The sequence below is a fragment of the Papio anubis genome, chromosome 16 (assembly GCF_008728515.1).
Source record: "Papio anubis isolate 15944 chromosome 16, Panubis1.0, whole genome shotgun sequence".
NCBI classification, from domain to species: Eukaryota; Metazoa; Chordata; class Mammalia; order Primates; family Cercopithecidae; genus Papio; species Papio anubis.
In genome coordinates this window covers 4,047,968-4,065,626 of record NC_044991.1, presented here as the reverse complement: position 1 = coordinate 4,065,626, position 17,659 = coordinate 4,047,968, and the positions used below count along the sequence as shown (strand labels likewise).

The 17,659-nt window shown below is 57.5% G+C and overlaps 1 protein-coding gene across 5 annotated transcripts in view; it reads left to right on the top strand.

Moving 5' to 3' along the window:
* Positions 1–17,659, top strand: part of GRAMD4 (GRAM domain containing 4) — a 103,472-nt gene that overhangs the window by 45,647 nt on the left and 40,166 nt on the right. For all 5 annotated transcript variants that reach the window (XM_031656182.1, XM_009217518.3, XM_017945404.3 and 2 more), the window contains exons 2-3: positions 1,610–1,820; positions 11,746–11,866. In XM_031656182.1, the coding sequence (XP_031512042.1) occupies positions 1,610–1,820; positions 11,746–11,866 (332 nt within the window). The remainder of the gene's footprint in view (positions 1–1,609; positions 1,821–11,745; positions 11,867–17,659) is intronic.

The following is a 17,659-nucleotide window of genomic DNA, read 5'->3' as shown; positions in this document are numbered from 1 at the left end:
CTATGAGCAGCGGTTGCTACCTCCCCATCACCCACAGCCCCCTCCTGGGGTCCTCCCAGCTTCCAGGGGGCGCTGGGCAGCAGGACAGTTCCCCGTAGAGCCTGTGTCCTGTGGGTTTTGCAGCAGGGGTACTCAACCATCCCAGAAGTGCTTCCCCTCCCCTCACATGCCGGGAGCCTCCGCGGCTCTGTGGCTCAGAGCGGGTTCTGGTGCGTTCTACGTCTTCGGTCCTCACTGTGAGTGAGATTTCTTGCCACAAACTGTGATGCCGAGTAGAGCGGAGGAGGCTTGGGAGGCAGGGCGGGCACATCAGGGCTGGACGTGACCTTGCTGTCAGTGCTTCCCTGCCATGCTGCCCGCCCCAAGCAGGAAGTTCAGGAAATGCCCCCGCCAGGGATCACTCCCCGTCCCCTCTCTCCTGGCGCCTGACCCAGTCGCCCTGTCTTCTTGAATTCCCGGATACCTTTGCCTTACTGGTAACCTTACTGGTATGCCTTACTGAAAAGGTTCAGAGACAAAAAATTCAGCTCAGAAAACGGGTCTGTGGCAGGACAGGCTTTCAGCCCAGGCGTGCGCAGAGCAGTCCTCCCACGGGGACCCAGGCGTCTTGCACAAGTTGGGGACGGGGTTTTGGGAGAGGCATCCAGGCCGTGGAGCTGCGTGCCGTCCTCTCCCTGCCTAGCTGGTCCCTCCTGTGGGCCACTGACCCTGGCCCCCAGGTTTTAGGGGGTACCTTGGTGTTGCTGGCCAGTTGGGGCAGCGATGTGGGGAGTAACATCCCATGACATATCCGCCCTTTGGCACCCGGTGTGTGTGAATTACAGGTGTCCTCACGCAGCACACAGTGACTCGCACCTCCATGTGACCTGGCCTCTGTGTTGATTGGAGTGGGAGGCAGGCATGGGGGCTGGGACAGGAGGCACAGCTGGCTGCGGGTGCCTGGGCCTGCTGTCTCTGGGAGGCCTTCTGGGAGGTGGTGCGATCGGATTGTGTCTCAGAGTACAAACCTGGTTGCACGGCGAGTAGGAACATGCTTTAGGCAGAAGGAGCAGTGTGGGCGGAGTCCTGGGAGCTGGGGCCAGGTGGAGCAGGCGAGAGGGACATGAGGCCAAGAGTTGACAAGAGTCAACCAAGGCATCCCTAGCACACGCATCTGCTGGTTTCCAGGCGTGGCTGCCGTCCTGGCGCTGTGCTGGCTGCTGTCCTGGCGGTGTGTGTGGCCGTCGCGTTGACCACGTTCTTGATGGTTCGTTAGGCAACTTTTCAGCATGGCTGGCCCTCCTTCCCAATTCCAGAGCAGCATTCTTCCCTTGTGCCTGCACACCGCCCCGCTGAGCCAGGCTGAGAACCCTGGCTTCCTTCTGCCTGCTGGAAGCCGGGGGTCTTGCTTGGTGGGAGGCAAGGACGCAGCTCAGTGCTGACCAGGCTGGGCTGGGTGGGGTGGCCGAGGACCCCACCTGGTGGGTGCAGGGCGGGGGTCTCTGGGTGGGGGTTTCTTTGGAAAGCTGGACTAGTCGTGCCCTGCGTGTGGGAGCTGGGTCGTGGGGCTTGGAGGTGTGTGTGGGAGGGACGGTGGCGAGCGGAGAGTGACCATGCCCCTCTCTTGCAGGGAGCCCGAGCGTCATGTTAGGGTGAAGCAGAGGAGCTCAGTGCTGAACATGCTAAGGAGGTTGGACAAAATCAGGTTCAGAGGTCACAAGAGAGATGACTTCCTCGATCTAGCGGAGTCTCCAAATGCCTCGGACACCGAATGCAGCGACGAGATCCCCCTGAAGGTGCCGCGGACCTCGCCCCGGGACAGCGAGGAGCTGAGGGACCCTGTGAGTACCTGTCTTCGTCCCCCGGTGTGGGCTGGGGTGTCGTCCCCGTCCTCTGTGGCCGGGCCGCGCGTGAACTCAGGCAGATTCGTGTCCTGCTCGTGCTGGTCAGAGATGGACTGGGCCTGACTCTCCACTCACCTGCCCCCGACCCCTGCAGACCTCATGGGGCCGGGGTGCTGCCAGGCCGAGCCTTCTGTGTTCCCAGGTCTGATCAGCGACTGCACTGGTTTCCCTCACTGGCTTTTCTGGGTGGGTGGCAGATTTCTCACGCACTTGTGACATGGAAGCCTCGGCCTGGCCCTGGGAGCGTTGACATGCGAATGGAGCAGGGCGCGTACTGTCTGGAAGCCGCTGGTGCCTGACTTGTCTTCTGGTCAAGCTGAGGTGCACGTTCCAGCCCCTAAAGCTGGCTGAGCCCAGGCTGGGCCCTCGTCAGCCACGCGGAGTCAGGGCTGGGCCTGTGGCCGGCTGGGGGGACAGCAAATACCCATGGAGCACCTCAGTTAGGCCCTGGGCCCGGAGTGGGAGCCAGGTGGAGAGCCAGGCGGGAGCCAGGCAGGATTGGGCCCTGCCTTGCGGAAACTTGCATTTGGTGGGGGGCGGGGCGGGTCCCGTAGCATGGTGGACTGGGTTCCCTGCGGCCCCTCCTCTGGCCCAGCGTGGCCTCTAGCACCTCCCAGTGTGCACCCACCATGTCCGGCTGGTTTCCTCTCCCATCCCCTGAGCCAGGTCTTCTTTCCCGGTGTGGCCTGGGAGCGCCGGCCTCCCCTGGCTCCTCGCGTTGCTAATGCTTTATAGCAGGACAGTGACTGTGCGTTGCTCTCAGCAGGAATGAATAATTTACTGCTGCTGCTGCTCTCTTGACGCTGCCCAATCAGCAGAGGCGGCCGCTTGGCTTCCTGGGGCGTCACTACAGAGCACGGAGCGCCCAGCCTGCGGGATTGGCCGTCCCCGGGCAAAGGTCGTGGTTGGTCCTGGGAGTGGACCGGGACCCCGGCGGGGTGTCTGCCCTTGTGCGGGTTATGTGGCAGAACGGCAGGGGCCTGCCCTCACCAGAGAGCTGTGTCTCATCCGCCTCTGGCTGGGGCTGGCACGGAGGGCGTGGGCCACGATTCTCTGATGGTGGTCTTTGTGCTGAGTGGTGGGTGTCTCGGAAACAAAAATCTCCCTCCCCACACACACATGGTTCCAAGCTCAACAGGGAGGGGTGACAGGGATCCCACGCAAAGGCCGGAGTGGGGCTGTTTCCCTAGCTCCCTCTCCGCCGTCAGTCTTTCCTACTCCAGGCGCTGTCTAGGTAGCGGCCCTTCCGCCTGAGGCACCCTGTGAGTACCTGTCTTCGTCCCCCGGTGTGGGCTGGGGTTTCATCCCTGTCCTCTGGCCGGGCCAAGCGTGGACTCAGGCAGATTCGTGTCCTGCCCAGGCTGATCAGAGACGGACTGAGTGTGTGGGGTGGGTAGGGCTGGCATGGGAGGAGTGGGTGGTGCAGAAGATCTCCAGGGCCTGGCCTCCAGGGATCTTCCCCAGCCATTGACCAGCCATGAGGCCTTGGCGGGCCACACAGTCTAGCAGTACCCGCCCATGGCGTTTTGGTGCAGGTCACAGCTACTGTCATGGAAGAACATGGGAACTGGCACCTGGTGCTGCCCCTCCCTGGGATGGTCCAACAACCAGCCTGGCCAAGGGCCTCCTGCCAGGGGTGGTCTCTGCGTAGAGCTGCTAGCATAGTGGGACTGGGCTGCCGGAAGGTTCTGATACCAGTGCCGGGGCCTTGTGCTGTGTGGCAGGCCGGGGCTTTGGTGTTGGTGGAAGGCGAGGTTTGCGCAGGAGGTGACTCTGGAGGTGCGGTGCCTCCAGGACCAGGCCTGGCTTCTGTGGCTATCAGGGGAACATTGGTCCAGCCCTGGGGCTCCTGTTGAGGTGAGGAATTGGGAGAACTCGTGGGTGTTTATTCTGGGACTGTGATTTGGTGTCCCGTGTTTGGATGGCTTTGCTTGCCAAGGCTGTTATCGGGGGAGAGCCTTTCCCTGGGGTTGCCATGGTCCTGGACATGCCGTGGTGGGTGAGCTGGAGGGCTGGAGTGAGGGGGCAGGTGCAGGGTTGCAGGTGTTGGTCTGGTTGGATCAGCAGGAGGTAGGGCTGCAGGATTGTGAGGGTCTTCACCTGGGGCAGAATATCTGGATTTGGGGGGCATCAGGGAGCCCCTGTGGGGGAGGGTCACTGTCAGAGCTGGCTGCTCCAGGGTGATTGTCTGGGGAGTAGCCTGGAGAATGTGCCTCCTGGGGGTGGCAGAGGGTATGGTGCTGGTGGAGTTGCTGGGGTCACAGGAGAGGCAGGCTGTGGTCTTGACCAGCTCTGGTGGGCAGGTGGTAGTCCACGAGGCATAAGGGGGTTTGAGGGGGCATGTTGAGTTGAGAGGGAGCCCGCCGAGGAGGGTCAAATGCTGCAGAGGCCAGGGCAAGGTCAGCCTGTGGACTGGGGCCCCCCTTCCTCAAGGCTATGAGGGGCTGCAGGGAGAAACCACCGCAGGGACTCGGCCGTCCGGAATCCCAGGAGATTCCCAGTGTGGGCAAGCAGGGCCCTGCTTGGGGCATCATGCTGAATGGAGGTCAGGCGCTGACCGCCGAGACCAGGCTGAGCCCCTTAGCTGTTTAACCTGGACCTGAGCCTCAGTGTCCTCAGCTTTTAAGGGGGACGGCAGTCTCGTCCACCCCCAGGCCTGCTTTAAGGATTCAGTGAGATACTAAGTGAAACGTGCATGGCTGGCATCTTGCTTGTGGTTAGCTTGCAGGGAGCTGTAATTATTAATGACCGTGAAATATTGATTCGCTAAACCCTCCTCCCAGTTCCAGGGCTCCTTTGCAAGGCCTCATTCCTGTAGCATGTAGATGCTGCTCCGGGCCAGGCTCACGAGGCTCCCCGGGTGGGGGGCTGTGCAGCGTTGCCCTGCTCCTTCAAGCCGCCCTCTCATCAGCCTTCTTCGGACATGCAGCCTCCCAGAAACATCCTGAGATCTGGTCTCAGGCACAGAGACCTTGGGGGTTGGTTTTATAACAGCTTGATCGAGATGTTCCCACCCAGTATACAGTTCACCCACTAAAAGTGTGCGATTCAGGGATTTCTATTAGTAGTGTATTATAATGCTGTGCGACCTAAATTACTACAGTTTTAGAAGGTTTTTAGCACCTGAGAGAGACCCCATTCCTTTAGCAGTCACTCCCATTTCCCTCGGCCCCCAGCCCCGCCAGCCGCCAGCCTGCTTTCCGTCTGTGGATTTGCCCGTTTGGGACATCTCATATAACACGTGGCCTCGCGTGTCTCTTCTTTGCTTGCATAAGGGACTTGAGGTTCATCCATGCTGCAGTGTGCATTGGTGTCGCCTGCTTTTTTATGGCTGAACCTGTTTAGTCATATGGTCCAGCCACATTTTCTTTTTCTTTTTTCCTTTTCTTTTTTTTTTTTTTGAGACAGAGTCTCACTCTGTCGCCCAGGCTGGAGTGCAGTGGTGTGATCTCGGCTCACTGCAACCTCCACCTCCCAGCTTCAAATGATTCTCGTGCCTCAGCCTCCCGAGTAGCTGAGACTACAGGCATACACCACCATGTCCGGCTAATATTTTGTATTTTTAGTAGAGATGGGATTTCGCCATGTTGCCCAGGCTGGTCTCGAACTCCTGAGCTCAGGCAATCCACCCGCCTCGGCCTCCTAAAGTGCTGGGACTACAGGCATGAGCCACCATGCCCTGCCTGTTGTCTTTATTCATTGATCTGTTGTGGGCACCTAAGCGGTTCCCACTCTTGGACTGTGATGATTAAGGCTGAATGCCTGTGATTGAGTTTTTGTGTGCACGTGTTTCCACACGGTCTCGCTGGGCCATGCAGGGACCCGAGGTTTCCCTTTTCCAGGATCCACCGTATTCTCCCGTGCAGCTGTGCCATCCTCTGTGCCCACCGGTAGGGTCTGAGGGTTTCCCTGGAGGGGCAGATTCAGACAGGAGCCCGTCCTGCAGCCTGGGGTGCTCTGACCGCCTCTCCCAATGCTCCAGGAGCTCTTCCGTGGGGGACCCCAAACAGCCTCACTCTTGGCAGCGGCTCAGGATTTCGTCCTGGGATGTTGTCCCTTCAGCGAATCTGTCCCCACTGAGGGATCGCAGGTGCTTGTGGCTCTTAGCGTCCATCACTCCTGGCAGCCTGGTGCCCACGTGGGCTGCGACACCCTTGGTGGAAGTGCTGGACCGAGTGTGCCTGTGTGGTGGTCCTGGCAGCTGTGCGGTGTACCCTCCATAGCCCCATGAGGGCTGTGTGCCCTCACCCTGGCCTCCGCAGTGTACCCTCCATAGCCCCATGAGGGCCATGTGCCCCCACCCCAGCCTCTGCGGTGTACCCTCTGTAGCCCCACGAGGACTGTGTGCCCCCACCCCGGCCTCTGCGGTGCGCCCTCCATAGCTCCCCGAGAGCCGTGTGCCCCCACCCTGTCCTCCGTGGTGTTCTCAGGCTTTTCCCTCCGCCGCCCTGAGGGGCGAGACGGCAGTGCCGAGTCTCTGTAGGTCGCATGGCTTTTTTTATGCAGGAAGTTGGTCATCTTTGCACACATGTAGGCTTCATTCTTTTTACTTGTTGTGGTAAAATACAGAGCTTAGAATGCACCGTTGCCGTTTTCACTGTCAGCATGTGGTTCGGGGCATGGAGCACATGCCCTCTGTTGTGCTGCCATCGCCACCTCCACCTCCACCTCCAGAACCTTTCCTCATCCCAGACTGAGGCCCAGGATGTGTCACACGCCAGCTCCCTGGGGGGAATTCCTCCTTGCCCCACCCCGGCAGTCTGCCAGCCTGCATGTCCTTCTCCTGTCTCCTGGGGACGTCTCCTGGGGACCAGGGATGGGTGGAACCTCGCAGCCTGTGTCCTTTCGTCTCCTGGGGACCGGGGATGGGTGGAACCTCACAGCCTGTGTCCTGTCACCGAGCACCATGTCCTCCAGGTGTGCTCACCTTCATTCCTGCTTCCTTTCGTTGTGGGCTGTTTGTGTCCTGGGACAAAGTGGCTGACAGTAGAACCCAGACCTGCTTTGGTGGGGAAGGTTGGAGGGGCCCTGGATGGGCTTGGGGGGCCCAGGAGGCTGGGCTGGGAAGGGGAGGTAAAGGCGGAAGAGACGGGTGACTGTGTGGCCAGTGCCGGCTGGAAGGAGAGGTGGCGAGGAGGAGGTGGGCACGCTTAGGGCTGCGCAGCGTCTGGGGTGACCCCCGACCAGGAGGCAGGAGATGGGAGACGTCCCCAGAAGACCCATGCCCCATCTTGAGAAGGCTGCAGGTTTCAGTTGAGGCAACAGTTGGAGAAAACAGTTCTAGAAAAGCCAGAGAACTGAGAAATGGCCGGGCCCGGCACTCTGGTTTTATGGTGGCAGCCACAGCCTTGGTGTCCTGCACCCCTGGGGCTCCGAGTCCAGGCCTCTGACTCCAGCTCAGGGTGGCTCCTCCGGAGGTCTGAGAAGGGGTCAGCTGGAGAGCCCCACAGGGCTTGCAGAAGGATTCAGACCCCAGCATTTCAGGGCAGCACCCCAGGGTCTTGTGTCCCAATAAGGGGCCCCTTGTCCATTGGTGAGTCCCACAGAACCAGTCCTCACCACCCTGGTGTCCAGGTGGCTCCCAGCTGGGCTGCGGAATCCCAGGACTGGGTGGAGGCCATGGGGCCCAGCCCTCGTGGGCCTGGAGCAGCTGTCGGAGACAGGGTTGGTGCATGTGGATGGAGCCAGGTCACCCGCACGACGCTGCCTGTGCTTGCTGGGGAGGGTGCTGGGCGTGACGGAGTTGAATTTTCCGCCTCTGCACTGGGCAGAGCTTTTTCACGCAGGCCTCTGGCCCCTTGCCACATGCCGGTTGTGGAGCCCCACACAGCCCCCCGCCCGGTGGGGATGGGGATGGGGAGGGAAGAGCACACTTATTTGCAGGGCTGAGTGGGCAGAGGCAGATGGGAGCCTCCAAGCTCCTCTCCAGCTCCTCAGCCTCCGGGAAGCAGCCCTGCCCGGGCTGACGTGCTAGAAAAGGGTGGCATGGCCCAACTGTTTTCCCCAGGCCTCCCCGAAAGTGTGCCACAGCCCAGGCTCCTCAGAAGCCAGGGGGCCCCCAGCTGCTCTGGTTCCATCCCTCTGCCCGCCCGTGGGCCTTCCTCCCCTGCCCCCAGTGCCAGCATTGTCTGTCCTCCTTGTCCCAGGTGGGTACTGTTTGGAGTTGGGGCGCTGGGACGTTGCCCGTGGCAGTAGAGCTGTTTAAAGTATGGCTCCCTGTCCTGCCCTCCCTGGGGAGCCCCCCACCTAGTGAAGGTGGGGACTTGGATGAGGCGACATGGATGCCCGCCCTGTCTTCGTCCCTGACTTCCAGGCAGCCTTTGCTCACGTCTGCCCCTGGGAAGGGCTGGCTGTGTGGGGCTGTTTCAGGGGCTGCGTGATGAAGGCTGCTCCTGGCCCGGGAGCCCAGCAGCTGGGGGCTCTGGCCGGCTCTGCTTTCTCCACGGGTCGATGTCTTTGCCACTGCTGCCAACCGGAGTCCCCAGGTGGAGGCGGCCAAGGCCACTGGCTTCCTGGGGACCCCAGCCTGCCTTGTCACCAAGAGGAAAGGGGTCCTCTCTCTCCAGCATCACCTGAGAGGATCCCAGGAGGAATCCACGTGGGAGAGGCAACCCCTAGTTCCGAGCAGGGTGTCCATGGGGTGCAGGCAGGAGGTGGGCTGGGTGGGCTTCGGGGGTCCCGGCTGTACAGGGGGTATTTTCTGTCCTCAGCGTGGGGCTGGGACTTGGGGTCCTTGGTTGTTGTTTAGGCCACCTCCCTGGTTAGAAAATTCATGGTAAGCACTGAGGTCTCCCAGGCCAGGCCTCCAGCATCCTGCATGGGCCACGTTACTCCTGGGCCACCCTCTGGCCAGGCTCACCCTTGGGTGCCCATGCTCTCAGCAGACAGTTGAGGGTGAACAGGCCCGCTGGCCCCAGACACACACCTGTCCTCTGCACCTGCAGGGAGGCATTGTCAACAGAAAGAGGAAGCAAAGTATTTGAAAAATGTCTCTTGCAGGTGGGCCCTGCCGAGGGCAGGGGGAGCGTGGCGGGTTCCCTCGGTGGGGAGCGAGGCTGCAGAGGTTCCTGGCGGCTGGGTCTCATTTCAGCTCAGTGTTTATGGCCTCCTGCTCCTTGCGACAGGCACGTTCCTGTCTCTGACCTTGCCTTGCAACTGCTGGGGTCAGGGTGGCTAGGTTTGACTCAAATGCAAGGAAAATGGCGAGAAACTTCTCGCCAAGGAAGCTACGTAGATAAGAAACCTAAGGAAGGGGAGACAGAGGAGAGGAAGCGATCAGTGTGCATGTCCAAAAGCCAGCCCAAGGCAGACTCAGCGAAGGGGCAGAGGGCGTGTCCAGCTGTGCAGGAGCGAGGGTGGGCGAATGGCAGGAGAAGGGGCAAAGGCAGGAGTCAGGTGCCAGCCTGGTCCTCGGTCCTCGGTCAGGGGTCCCGGAACTGCCCGAGGCACGTGGGGGCAAGTGGGTCGGGGCAAGCACGTAGCGCGTGGCCCGCAGTTTCTGTGTTTGAGATCTTTAAAAGTATTCATAATGAGCTGGGCACAATGACTCACGCCTGAAATCCCAGCACTTTGGGAGGCCAGGGCAGGTGGATCACCTGAGGCTAGGAGTTCACGACCAGCCTGGGCAACATGGTGAAACCCCATCTCTACTAAAAATACAAAAAAAAATTAGCCAGGTATGGTGGCAGGCGCCTGTAATCCCAGCTACTTGGGAGGCTGAGGCAGGAGAATTGCTTGAATCTGGGAGGTGGAGGTGCAGTGAGCCGAGATCACGTCACTGCACTCCAGCCTGGGCGATAGAGTGAGACTTCACCGTCTAAAAAAAAAAAAGAGAAATCATAATAGAAAACATTCAAAACATTCCACACACTTAAACTAGAGAGCAGCGGGCTGGGAGCCCAAGTGCCCTTTGTCCCTTCATGGTTGGTACCACCCCTGGCTACTCCTGTGCTGGGGAGCCGTGTCCTCCCTGCCCCCACCCCGGCCACTCCTGTCCTGGATGGCCGTGTCCTCTCTGCCCCCTCCCCCGGCCACTCCTGTCCCGGGGAGCCGTGTCCTCCCTGCCCCGATCCCTGGCCACTCCTGTCCTGGGTGGCCGTGTCCTCCCTGGCCCTGCCCCCGGCCACTGCATGACTCTGGAGCAGGTCCTAGGCACGTTCTCATTCTGTCTGAAACGCGCCAGGGTCTGTGTCTGAAAGATGAGGACTGGAGAGAAACAGCCCAGGGCAGTGCAGGGGGTCTGGCTGCAGGCTTTGCAGTGTGCCTCCTCCTGGCTGCCTGTGGGGGCACCCAGGCCCCTGCCCACTGAGGTGAACCTTTTCCAGGCTGCCTATGTCAGAGCCACCTTCATGGGGATGTTTCGCCCCCGGTGTCTGTCCTGGGGCCCCAGCTGGGGTCCTAGTCTGTTGGCACCTGTGTCGTGAGCTTCCAGGGTCAGCTTGGAGCCCCAGACCCATGTCCGCTGCTGCATCAGCTGGAGCACAGGTGGGGTTGTGTGACCTCCTCGGGACTCTTTTGGAGTTTCTGTCCTGGACGGGTGCTTGTGGGATCCCAGCTCCCAGCACCTGGGCTCCGCTGGCCTCCCGGAACAGGCGTCCCGTGTTCCTCATCTGTCAGTGCTGGGATAGACCCCAAGCAGCACCCACAGGGTCCCTCCAGCGGGCAGGACAGATGGAATCACCCTGCCTCCGCTCACCCCCTGGGAACTCTTGCCCAGCAGCCGAGTAGCTGAAAGTGTGGGAGGTCGGGCACCCAGAACAGGGCAGCCACAACCAGAGTGCCCCGCCCAGAAGCTGCTGGTTTCTGAAGCCAGTGCCTCCTTCCTGGGCTATGGCCACAGCGTGGGTGATACATGTGTAAGGAGCCGTTGCAGTGCTGCTCTGGGCGGCCCCGTCGAAGCTGCACATCCATTACCTGGCTCTGGAGGAGGAGGTCTGGGGACCCAGGTGGAGAAATCGGGTCCCTGCCCTCCTGTGGTGGGGCACTCACTCGTGTGCTGTCTCTCACCAGATCCTTGGCAGGATGCAACGTGGAGGGTGACTGTGTGGCGTCCAGTGTGGGGCCCAGGCAGGCCTGGCTGTGCCGGGCGTGGTCCCTGCTTTCTGTCCCATCAGCAGGATGTGGAGCGGCCGCCTGTGCCCTGCCCCTGGGCTCCAGGCATCTGGCAGCGGTGGGCTGTAACTCGAGCCCGTCCTGGCTCGCTGGGGCTGTGAGGTGGGGTGTTCGTGGAGCAGACAGGTTGACGAGGCCCCTGTTTGGAGTTTGCTGTGGCTCACTGGGGCTGTGAGGTGGGGTGTTCGTGGAGCAGACAGAATGACGAGGCCACTGTTTGGAGTTTGCTCACCTCGGTTCCAGCAGACCCTTCTGCCCGGGAGCCAGTCTCTCCGATCTACTCTGTGTGGCTCGTGGAGGCACCCCCCAGCCTCCACTCAGATGTGAGGGCCTGTCTCTGGCATGGCCAGCCGGACACATGGGGCCAGCACAGTCCCAGGGTTTTCTTCTGTCTGCAGCCCGAGGAGATCGGAATCACAACCGTCAAGAGACGAAACGCCACTCCTCCAGTTTCCATTTTTAAGATGTTTCTTAAAGTCAGCCTTACAGGGGCTCTGAGGACATCCACGTTGTCTGAGCTATCCCTGCCCCAGCAGAGCAGGCTGGGTGGACAGACACGGGTCTTACGCTGGGGGCTCCATCGCCCCATCTGACTGTTGCGTCGTCCCCATGCCCAGAGACTGCAGCTACTGGTCCCTTTCCCATGCCACTGCTGCCATCCTGGGGCCCCGGGCACCTCTGGGGGAACCGAGTGGTGCAGACCCAGGGTGCCACAGGTGGCCCCTCTGAGCTTTCGGTGTTTTTCTTCTAGGCTGGTCCAGGGACCCTCATCATGGCCACAGGAGTCCAGGACTTTAACCGGACAGAGTTTGATCGACTGAATGAGATCAAAGGTCACCTGGAAATTGCCTTATTGGAAAAACACTTCTTACGTGAGTACCAGAAAGCGCTTGGAGGGGATGGGACAAGCTGGGTCAGGGATGGCTGAGATGAGGGATGTTGTCTTGCCCAGGAGCTGGGTCTGATGAAGACCCGTGCCGGCTCCATTGCTGGACGTGAACCCTGGGCAGCTGTGGCTCCGGCGTGGCTCTTTGGGCTGGGTGGTCCCGGCACAGCCTCTGCCCCTGCGTTTGAGCCTCCCTTGTGGCCCTGCTAAGCTGGCACTCAAGGGCTCCACAGGGGCTGGGGGCATGGGGGCCTTTCCACCGTGGGGTAAAGGAGAGTCTCAGGGGAAGAGGAGTGAAATGTTCTGAGAAAATTGTAATTATTTCAGTGAACGCGTCCCTTGCGTTCCCAATGGGTAGCTCAGACTTTTTCAGAGCTTCTGGAAGGACTCTGTAATCTTCCGTTTGTTCTGGTTGTTTTGTGTGTCCAGGAGGGAGGTGGGGCAGTGGACTCTCGTGTCCCCTGGCCTTGGCCAGGCGTGCCCGGCTTGCTGGGCTTTGGGCTCTGCAGCAGTGAAAATGGCAGAGATTCTCATAGGAGGGGCTCGCAGGCCTGGCCCCACTTGGTGTATCGCTCTTGAGCCTCTCTCCCCACCTGTGTCCTCCCTGTTGTCCAGATGTGGAAACTGAGGCACAGAGGATTCACTGAAGTCACCCTGCCGTGAGGTGACATCTCACTAGTAAGGGGCCACTTACCAGTAAGACAGCACCAGGCAGATGAGTCCCAGAGTTCCTGCCAGCGACCCTGCCGCGTGTGGTTTTCACAGCTGACACTATGGTGGAATTCTTGTTATTATGCTCCTGTGTGTCCAGAGCCAGTCACTTGTGAACCACATGGAGCCCCCGTTTGTGACAGGCAGGGGCTTAGGACCCGAGTGGGTAGGTCACTCCCGTCTGGGTGTCGTGCCCAGCAGGGGTCTCTTCCATGCTCTGGACCAGACAGTCGGTGCCTTTGCCAGAAGGGCTGTCGTCTGGGTGCCCCGTCCGTGGTTACCAGTGCTCTCATGTCAAGGCCGGTCCACACGGCCTTGTGGGTTCACCTGGCAACAGGCCAGAGCATGGTAGTGAGCCTGTGTGTGTGTGGCACTGGACCGTGTGTGTGCTTAGACGGTGTAATGAGCTCTGTGTGCTCGTGTTTGTGTGGCCATGGTTAATGGTGTGTGCATGAGTGTGTGTGTGTATGTGTGTCTTTATGTACAGCGGTGGTTAACTCTGCGTATGCGTATGTATGAATAGTTAACCATGGTAGTAGTTAACCGTGTGTATATAGACAGTGGTAGTTAACCCTATGTGTGCGTGCGTGTGCGTGTGTGCAGTGGTGGTTAACCCTGTGCGTGCATGCACGTGTGTGGCAGTGGTTAACCGTGTGTGTGCACATGTGCAGTGGTAGTTAACCCTGTGTGTGCCCATGTGCGGCGGTGATTAGCCCTATGTGTGTGCGTGCGTGTGCAGCAGTAGTTAACCCTGTGTGTGCGTATGCAGTGATATTTAACCCTGTGTGTGTGTGTACGTGTGTGGCAGTGGTTAACCCTGTGTGTGTATGTGTGCGCTGTGGTAGTTAACCCTGTGTGTGCGTGTGCAGCAGTAAACCCTGTGTCTGTGTGCGCATGTGCAGCGGTGGTTAACCCTGTGTGTGTGTGCGTGTGCCTGTGTACAGTTGTGGTTAACCCTGTGTGTGTGTGTGCGCGCACGCATGCCCATGTACAGTTGTGGTTAACCGTGTGTGAGTGTGTGTGCCCGTGTGCAGCAGTATTAACCGTGTGTGTGTGTGCATGCCCATGTGTGGCAGTATTAACCGTGTGTGTGCACATGTGTATGTCCATCTGTACTCTGACAGCTTTTTCAGGCCTCTGAGGACTGGACATTGGTCGTTCTGAGGACAGCTCTGGTGGTACGTTGTGGCTGTGCCGTGGAGTGACTCAGTCTACCCACTAGTCTTAGGTTGCATAGAGCCAGCCTGGGCAGAGAGGGGCTGGGCCCCGTGGGCTGCTGACAGGGTTCAGTCCTCCCGATGACCATCCTGGCGACCTGCCGCCTGCAACCTCGCCGGTTTGCAGTGGTGGCTCTGCTGGAGTTGAGGGAACTCTGAGAATGGAGAAGCCGGGCTCTCCCTGGGTGGTGGCAGCAGGGGGCTGGCCCTTGGTTGACTGTCCAGCGGGGCCTGTGCATGGAGGGTGTGGCCCGGAGAGCATCGCTCAGCAGACCCTAGTTAAGTCGTCAACCCCCAGAGGCTGCCTTGTCCGCTGAACCTGGCGAACTGCCTTTCTGTGAGTCAAAGGGGTTGAATATTGATGGTTTTTCAGTCACGGGGCAGGGGGTCGACGTTTCACTTTCAGGGAGCAGGTGCTCTTGGCGCAGGGGAAGGATCTGTGAGCATCAACAGGGACCCTCTGCTGGGGCCCAGGAAGCTTCAGGAGAAGGGGTGAGCTGGCATGTGGGGTGGAGGGATGGAGGGACGCCTGTCCATGCACATTCACTTTGAGGCTTTGTTGATACAAAGTTGCAAAATGGAGACAGCAGAACCCACAGGGCTGCCTCTCTGGGGACAAGCAGATCCCGGAGGAAATGAGGCCACTTGGTCATGAACAGAGCTGCTGGCGTCCATGGACCAGCACTTGTGACTGTGTCCTCAGCATTTGCCAAAGGAGCATCTCCTTTTACCCCTTGGTAGCTCATGAAGTAAAAGTGTTGGGTTCAACTCTGACAGCCTGTGGGGTGGTGAGCACAGGGATTCTTTTTTAATTACGGAAAATTTCAAATGTATCCAGAAATGGAGCAGAGTGTCATGGGCCTCCCTGGTTGAAACCCACCATTAGCCGCAGCAAGATTCCAGACCAGGCAGCTTCCCTGACACGCCCTCTCCCTGCCCCCTACCCCCCACGCGCTCCCCCTCCCCCCCCCCCCCCCCCCCCCCCCCCTGATGTTTTGGAGCAAATCCCAGCCAGCATCCTCTCATTTCAGCTGTAAATATTTCAGTGGGTAGCTCAATGTGTTTTAAAAACAAAAGCCACAAGTCTAATATCACAACTGAAAAAAGCAAACAGCTTTTCGTTAATACCATCAGCTATCCAACTTAGGCTCAAATTTCCCTGATAGGGAATGAGACATTGCACTCCAGCCTGGATGACAGAGTGAGACCCCATCTCTTAATATTTTTATTTTATTTTATTTTATTTATTTATTTAGAGATGGAGTCTCACTGTCACTCAGTCCGGAGTGCAGTGGTGTGATCTCGGCTCACTGTAACCTCTGCCTGCCGGATTCAAGCAATTCTCTGGCCTCAGCCTCCTGAGTAGCTGGGATTACAGGCGCCCACCACCATGCCTGGGTAATTTTTGTATTTTTAATGGAGACGGGGTTTCACCATGTTGGCCGGGCTGTTCTCAAACTGTTGACCTCAGGTGATCCACCTGCCTCGGCCTTCCAAAGTGTCAGAATTACAGGCGTGAGGCACTGCATCCGACCCCATCTCTAAATAAATAAATAAATAAATAGATAAATAAGGAAGGAAGGAAGGAAGGAAATAAATTTCCCTGAGGAGGTCTCAGGTTGCTTTGCAGCTCTCTCTGAATGAAGAGTCAGATGCGGTTGGTGTGTTGTGCTTGGTGGTGTCTCTCTCCAGTCTTGACCCTGCAGGTTCTCGCATCACACTTTTTGTCCTTGGTAGACCAGGTCACCTGCTGGACAGTCTCTGCTGTGGACTCTGCTGAAGGTGGCCTAACATGGTCCATACCCTGTGCTTCCTGGTCGCGACGGGGTTGGGTGACCCTCGGGGGACGATCCCTCTGTTGGTGGTGCTGTGTGCTTCCATGAGGCAGTCTATGTTCAATGTCACAGCTTTGATGATTATTGCTCGGAGCCATCATTTCATTAGAGGTTGCAGAATGGTCATTTTCTACTTCCGCCATTCCCTTTCCATTTGTTAGCTGACACATTTCTGAAAACAAACTTCCCTTTGTCCGCCGTTTGGCTCTGCCGAGGAGTAGTTCATAGACGAGGGGCAGAGTGCATGGTTGGAGTCCCCCCTCGTTTTCCAGTTTTCAGAATAATAAGTTGCATTCTCTTCTGAGAACAGCCACCAGTGAGGGTGTTGGGCTCTCCTGGGGTTTTTGGTATTCTCATGGGACAGTGAATGTAAACATATTTGGCGTGTTTTGATAATTCTGGTTCGTATCTGATTAATGCTCAAATGGTTTTGCCTCTGGGCCTCTTTCAGTTGGCTTCTGAGAGTCCTTTTGACACAACCCAGTTGTCTCTGAGAGATTCCTTGCTTTTTGGTGTGACCAGATATCCCAGGCTCATCACCAGTCCTGGAATTGACCATTTCTGAAATAAAGCCCTGGTTCCTTTTGGTGGAAGTGGACATTGACACACTCCATGGGGATCCTGGGGCATTGATGGCCGCTGGTGACCTGTTATGTCTGGACCTTCTCAGTGGACAGGGCATGGGCCTCAGGAGTTCATACAGATAATTCTATGGGAATTCACATCCAGGACTCCTAAAGGGCCTGTTTAACCTCATCGGACTTTTATTGTATCTTTCTTTTGCTGAAATCTTGGTTCTCAGTGAATATCATCAGCATTACTCATTTGTTTGATCCCTTGATAATACACACAATCTCAAAATAAAATATCACAGGATTACTCAATGCGGTCTGTATTTGTTTCTAGTTCTTTTGTCCTTAGGACATGTTCCACTAGAAGGGTACAGGTTGTGGTGTTCGACAGTCATTGGCAAGACTTTTTCCTTCCTTTGTGGCTGTGTTATCAAGTCAGTACAGAGTTGGGGCATTTCTGTAGATTTCTAGAGATGGCTTTTCTTTTAAATTTTTGACATGATTTCAGACTTACAGAAAGTTACAAAAATAATACAAAGAATTCTTGTATATTTTTCATCTAGTTATTCCCCAAGGGTTAATATTTTACCCGTTTGTCTGCCTCTCTTATCTATCCTATCCGTCCATCCATCTATTTATCATTCATAGATCCATCCATCCATCATCCATTTATCCATCCATCCATCCATCCATCCAGAGTCTATCCTTCTATCCATCCATCCATCCATTTATCCATCCAACCATCCGTCCATTGCGTCCGTGTCCGTGTCCAAATCCAAATCCATCCATGCAAGTCTAATCCATCCAACGTCCAGCGTCCGTATTGTCAAATCCATCCGTCAAATCCGTCCGTCGGGTCCATCATTCTGTCAAATCCGTCCATCCGTTTATCCGATTTAATCAAATCCATCCATCCATTTAATCAAATCAATATGGATCCATCTAATCATCCAAATCCATTCATCATCCATCCATTAAGTCATCCATCCAAATCCACTCTGATCAGGATCCAATCCATCATCCATCCAAATCCATCCGTCATCCGTCTGGTAAATCTAATCCATCCAAATGGACATCAGATTTTATCCGATGAACATCCGTCTGTCCAGTCCATCCATCCATCCATCCATCCATCCATCCATCCATCCATCCCTATCCATCCATTTCCCTTTATCCATTCCATGAATCCATCCATCCATCCATCCATCCATCCATCCATCCATCCGCCATCCATCCGTCCATCATCCATCCGTCCATCCATCCATCCATCCATCCTTCCATCCATCCATCCATCCGTCTATCCATCTGTCCATCCATCCGTTTATCCATTTGTAATGCATTTGTCATCCCGTTTTATCCATCCATCCATCCATTTTATCCATCCATGCCCATTCTTTTTCCACCTTGCAGGCAGCGGGGTGGTGCGGTTTGCCGAGACCTGGCA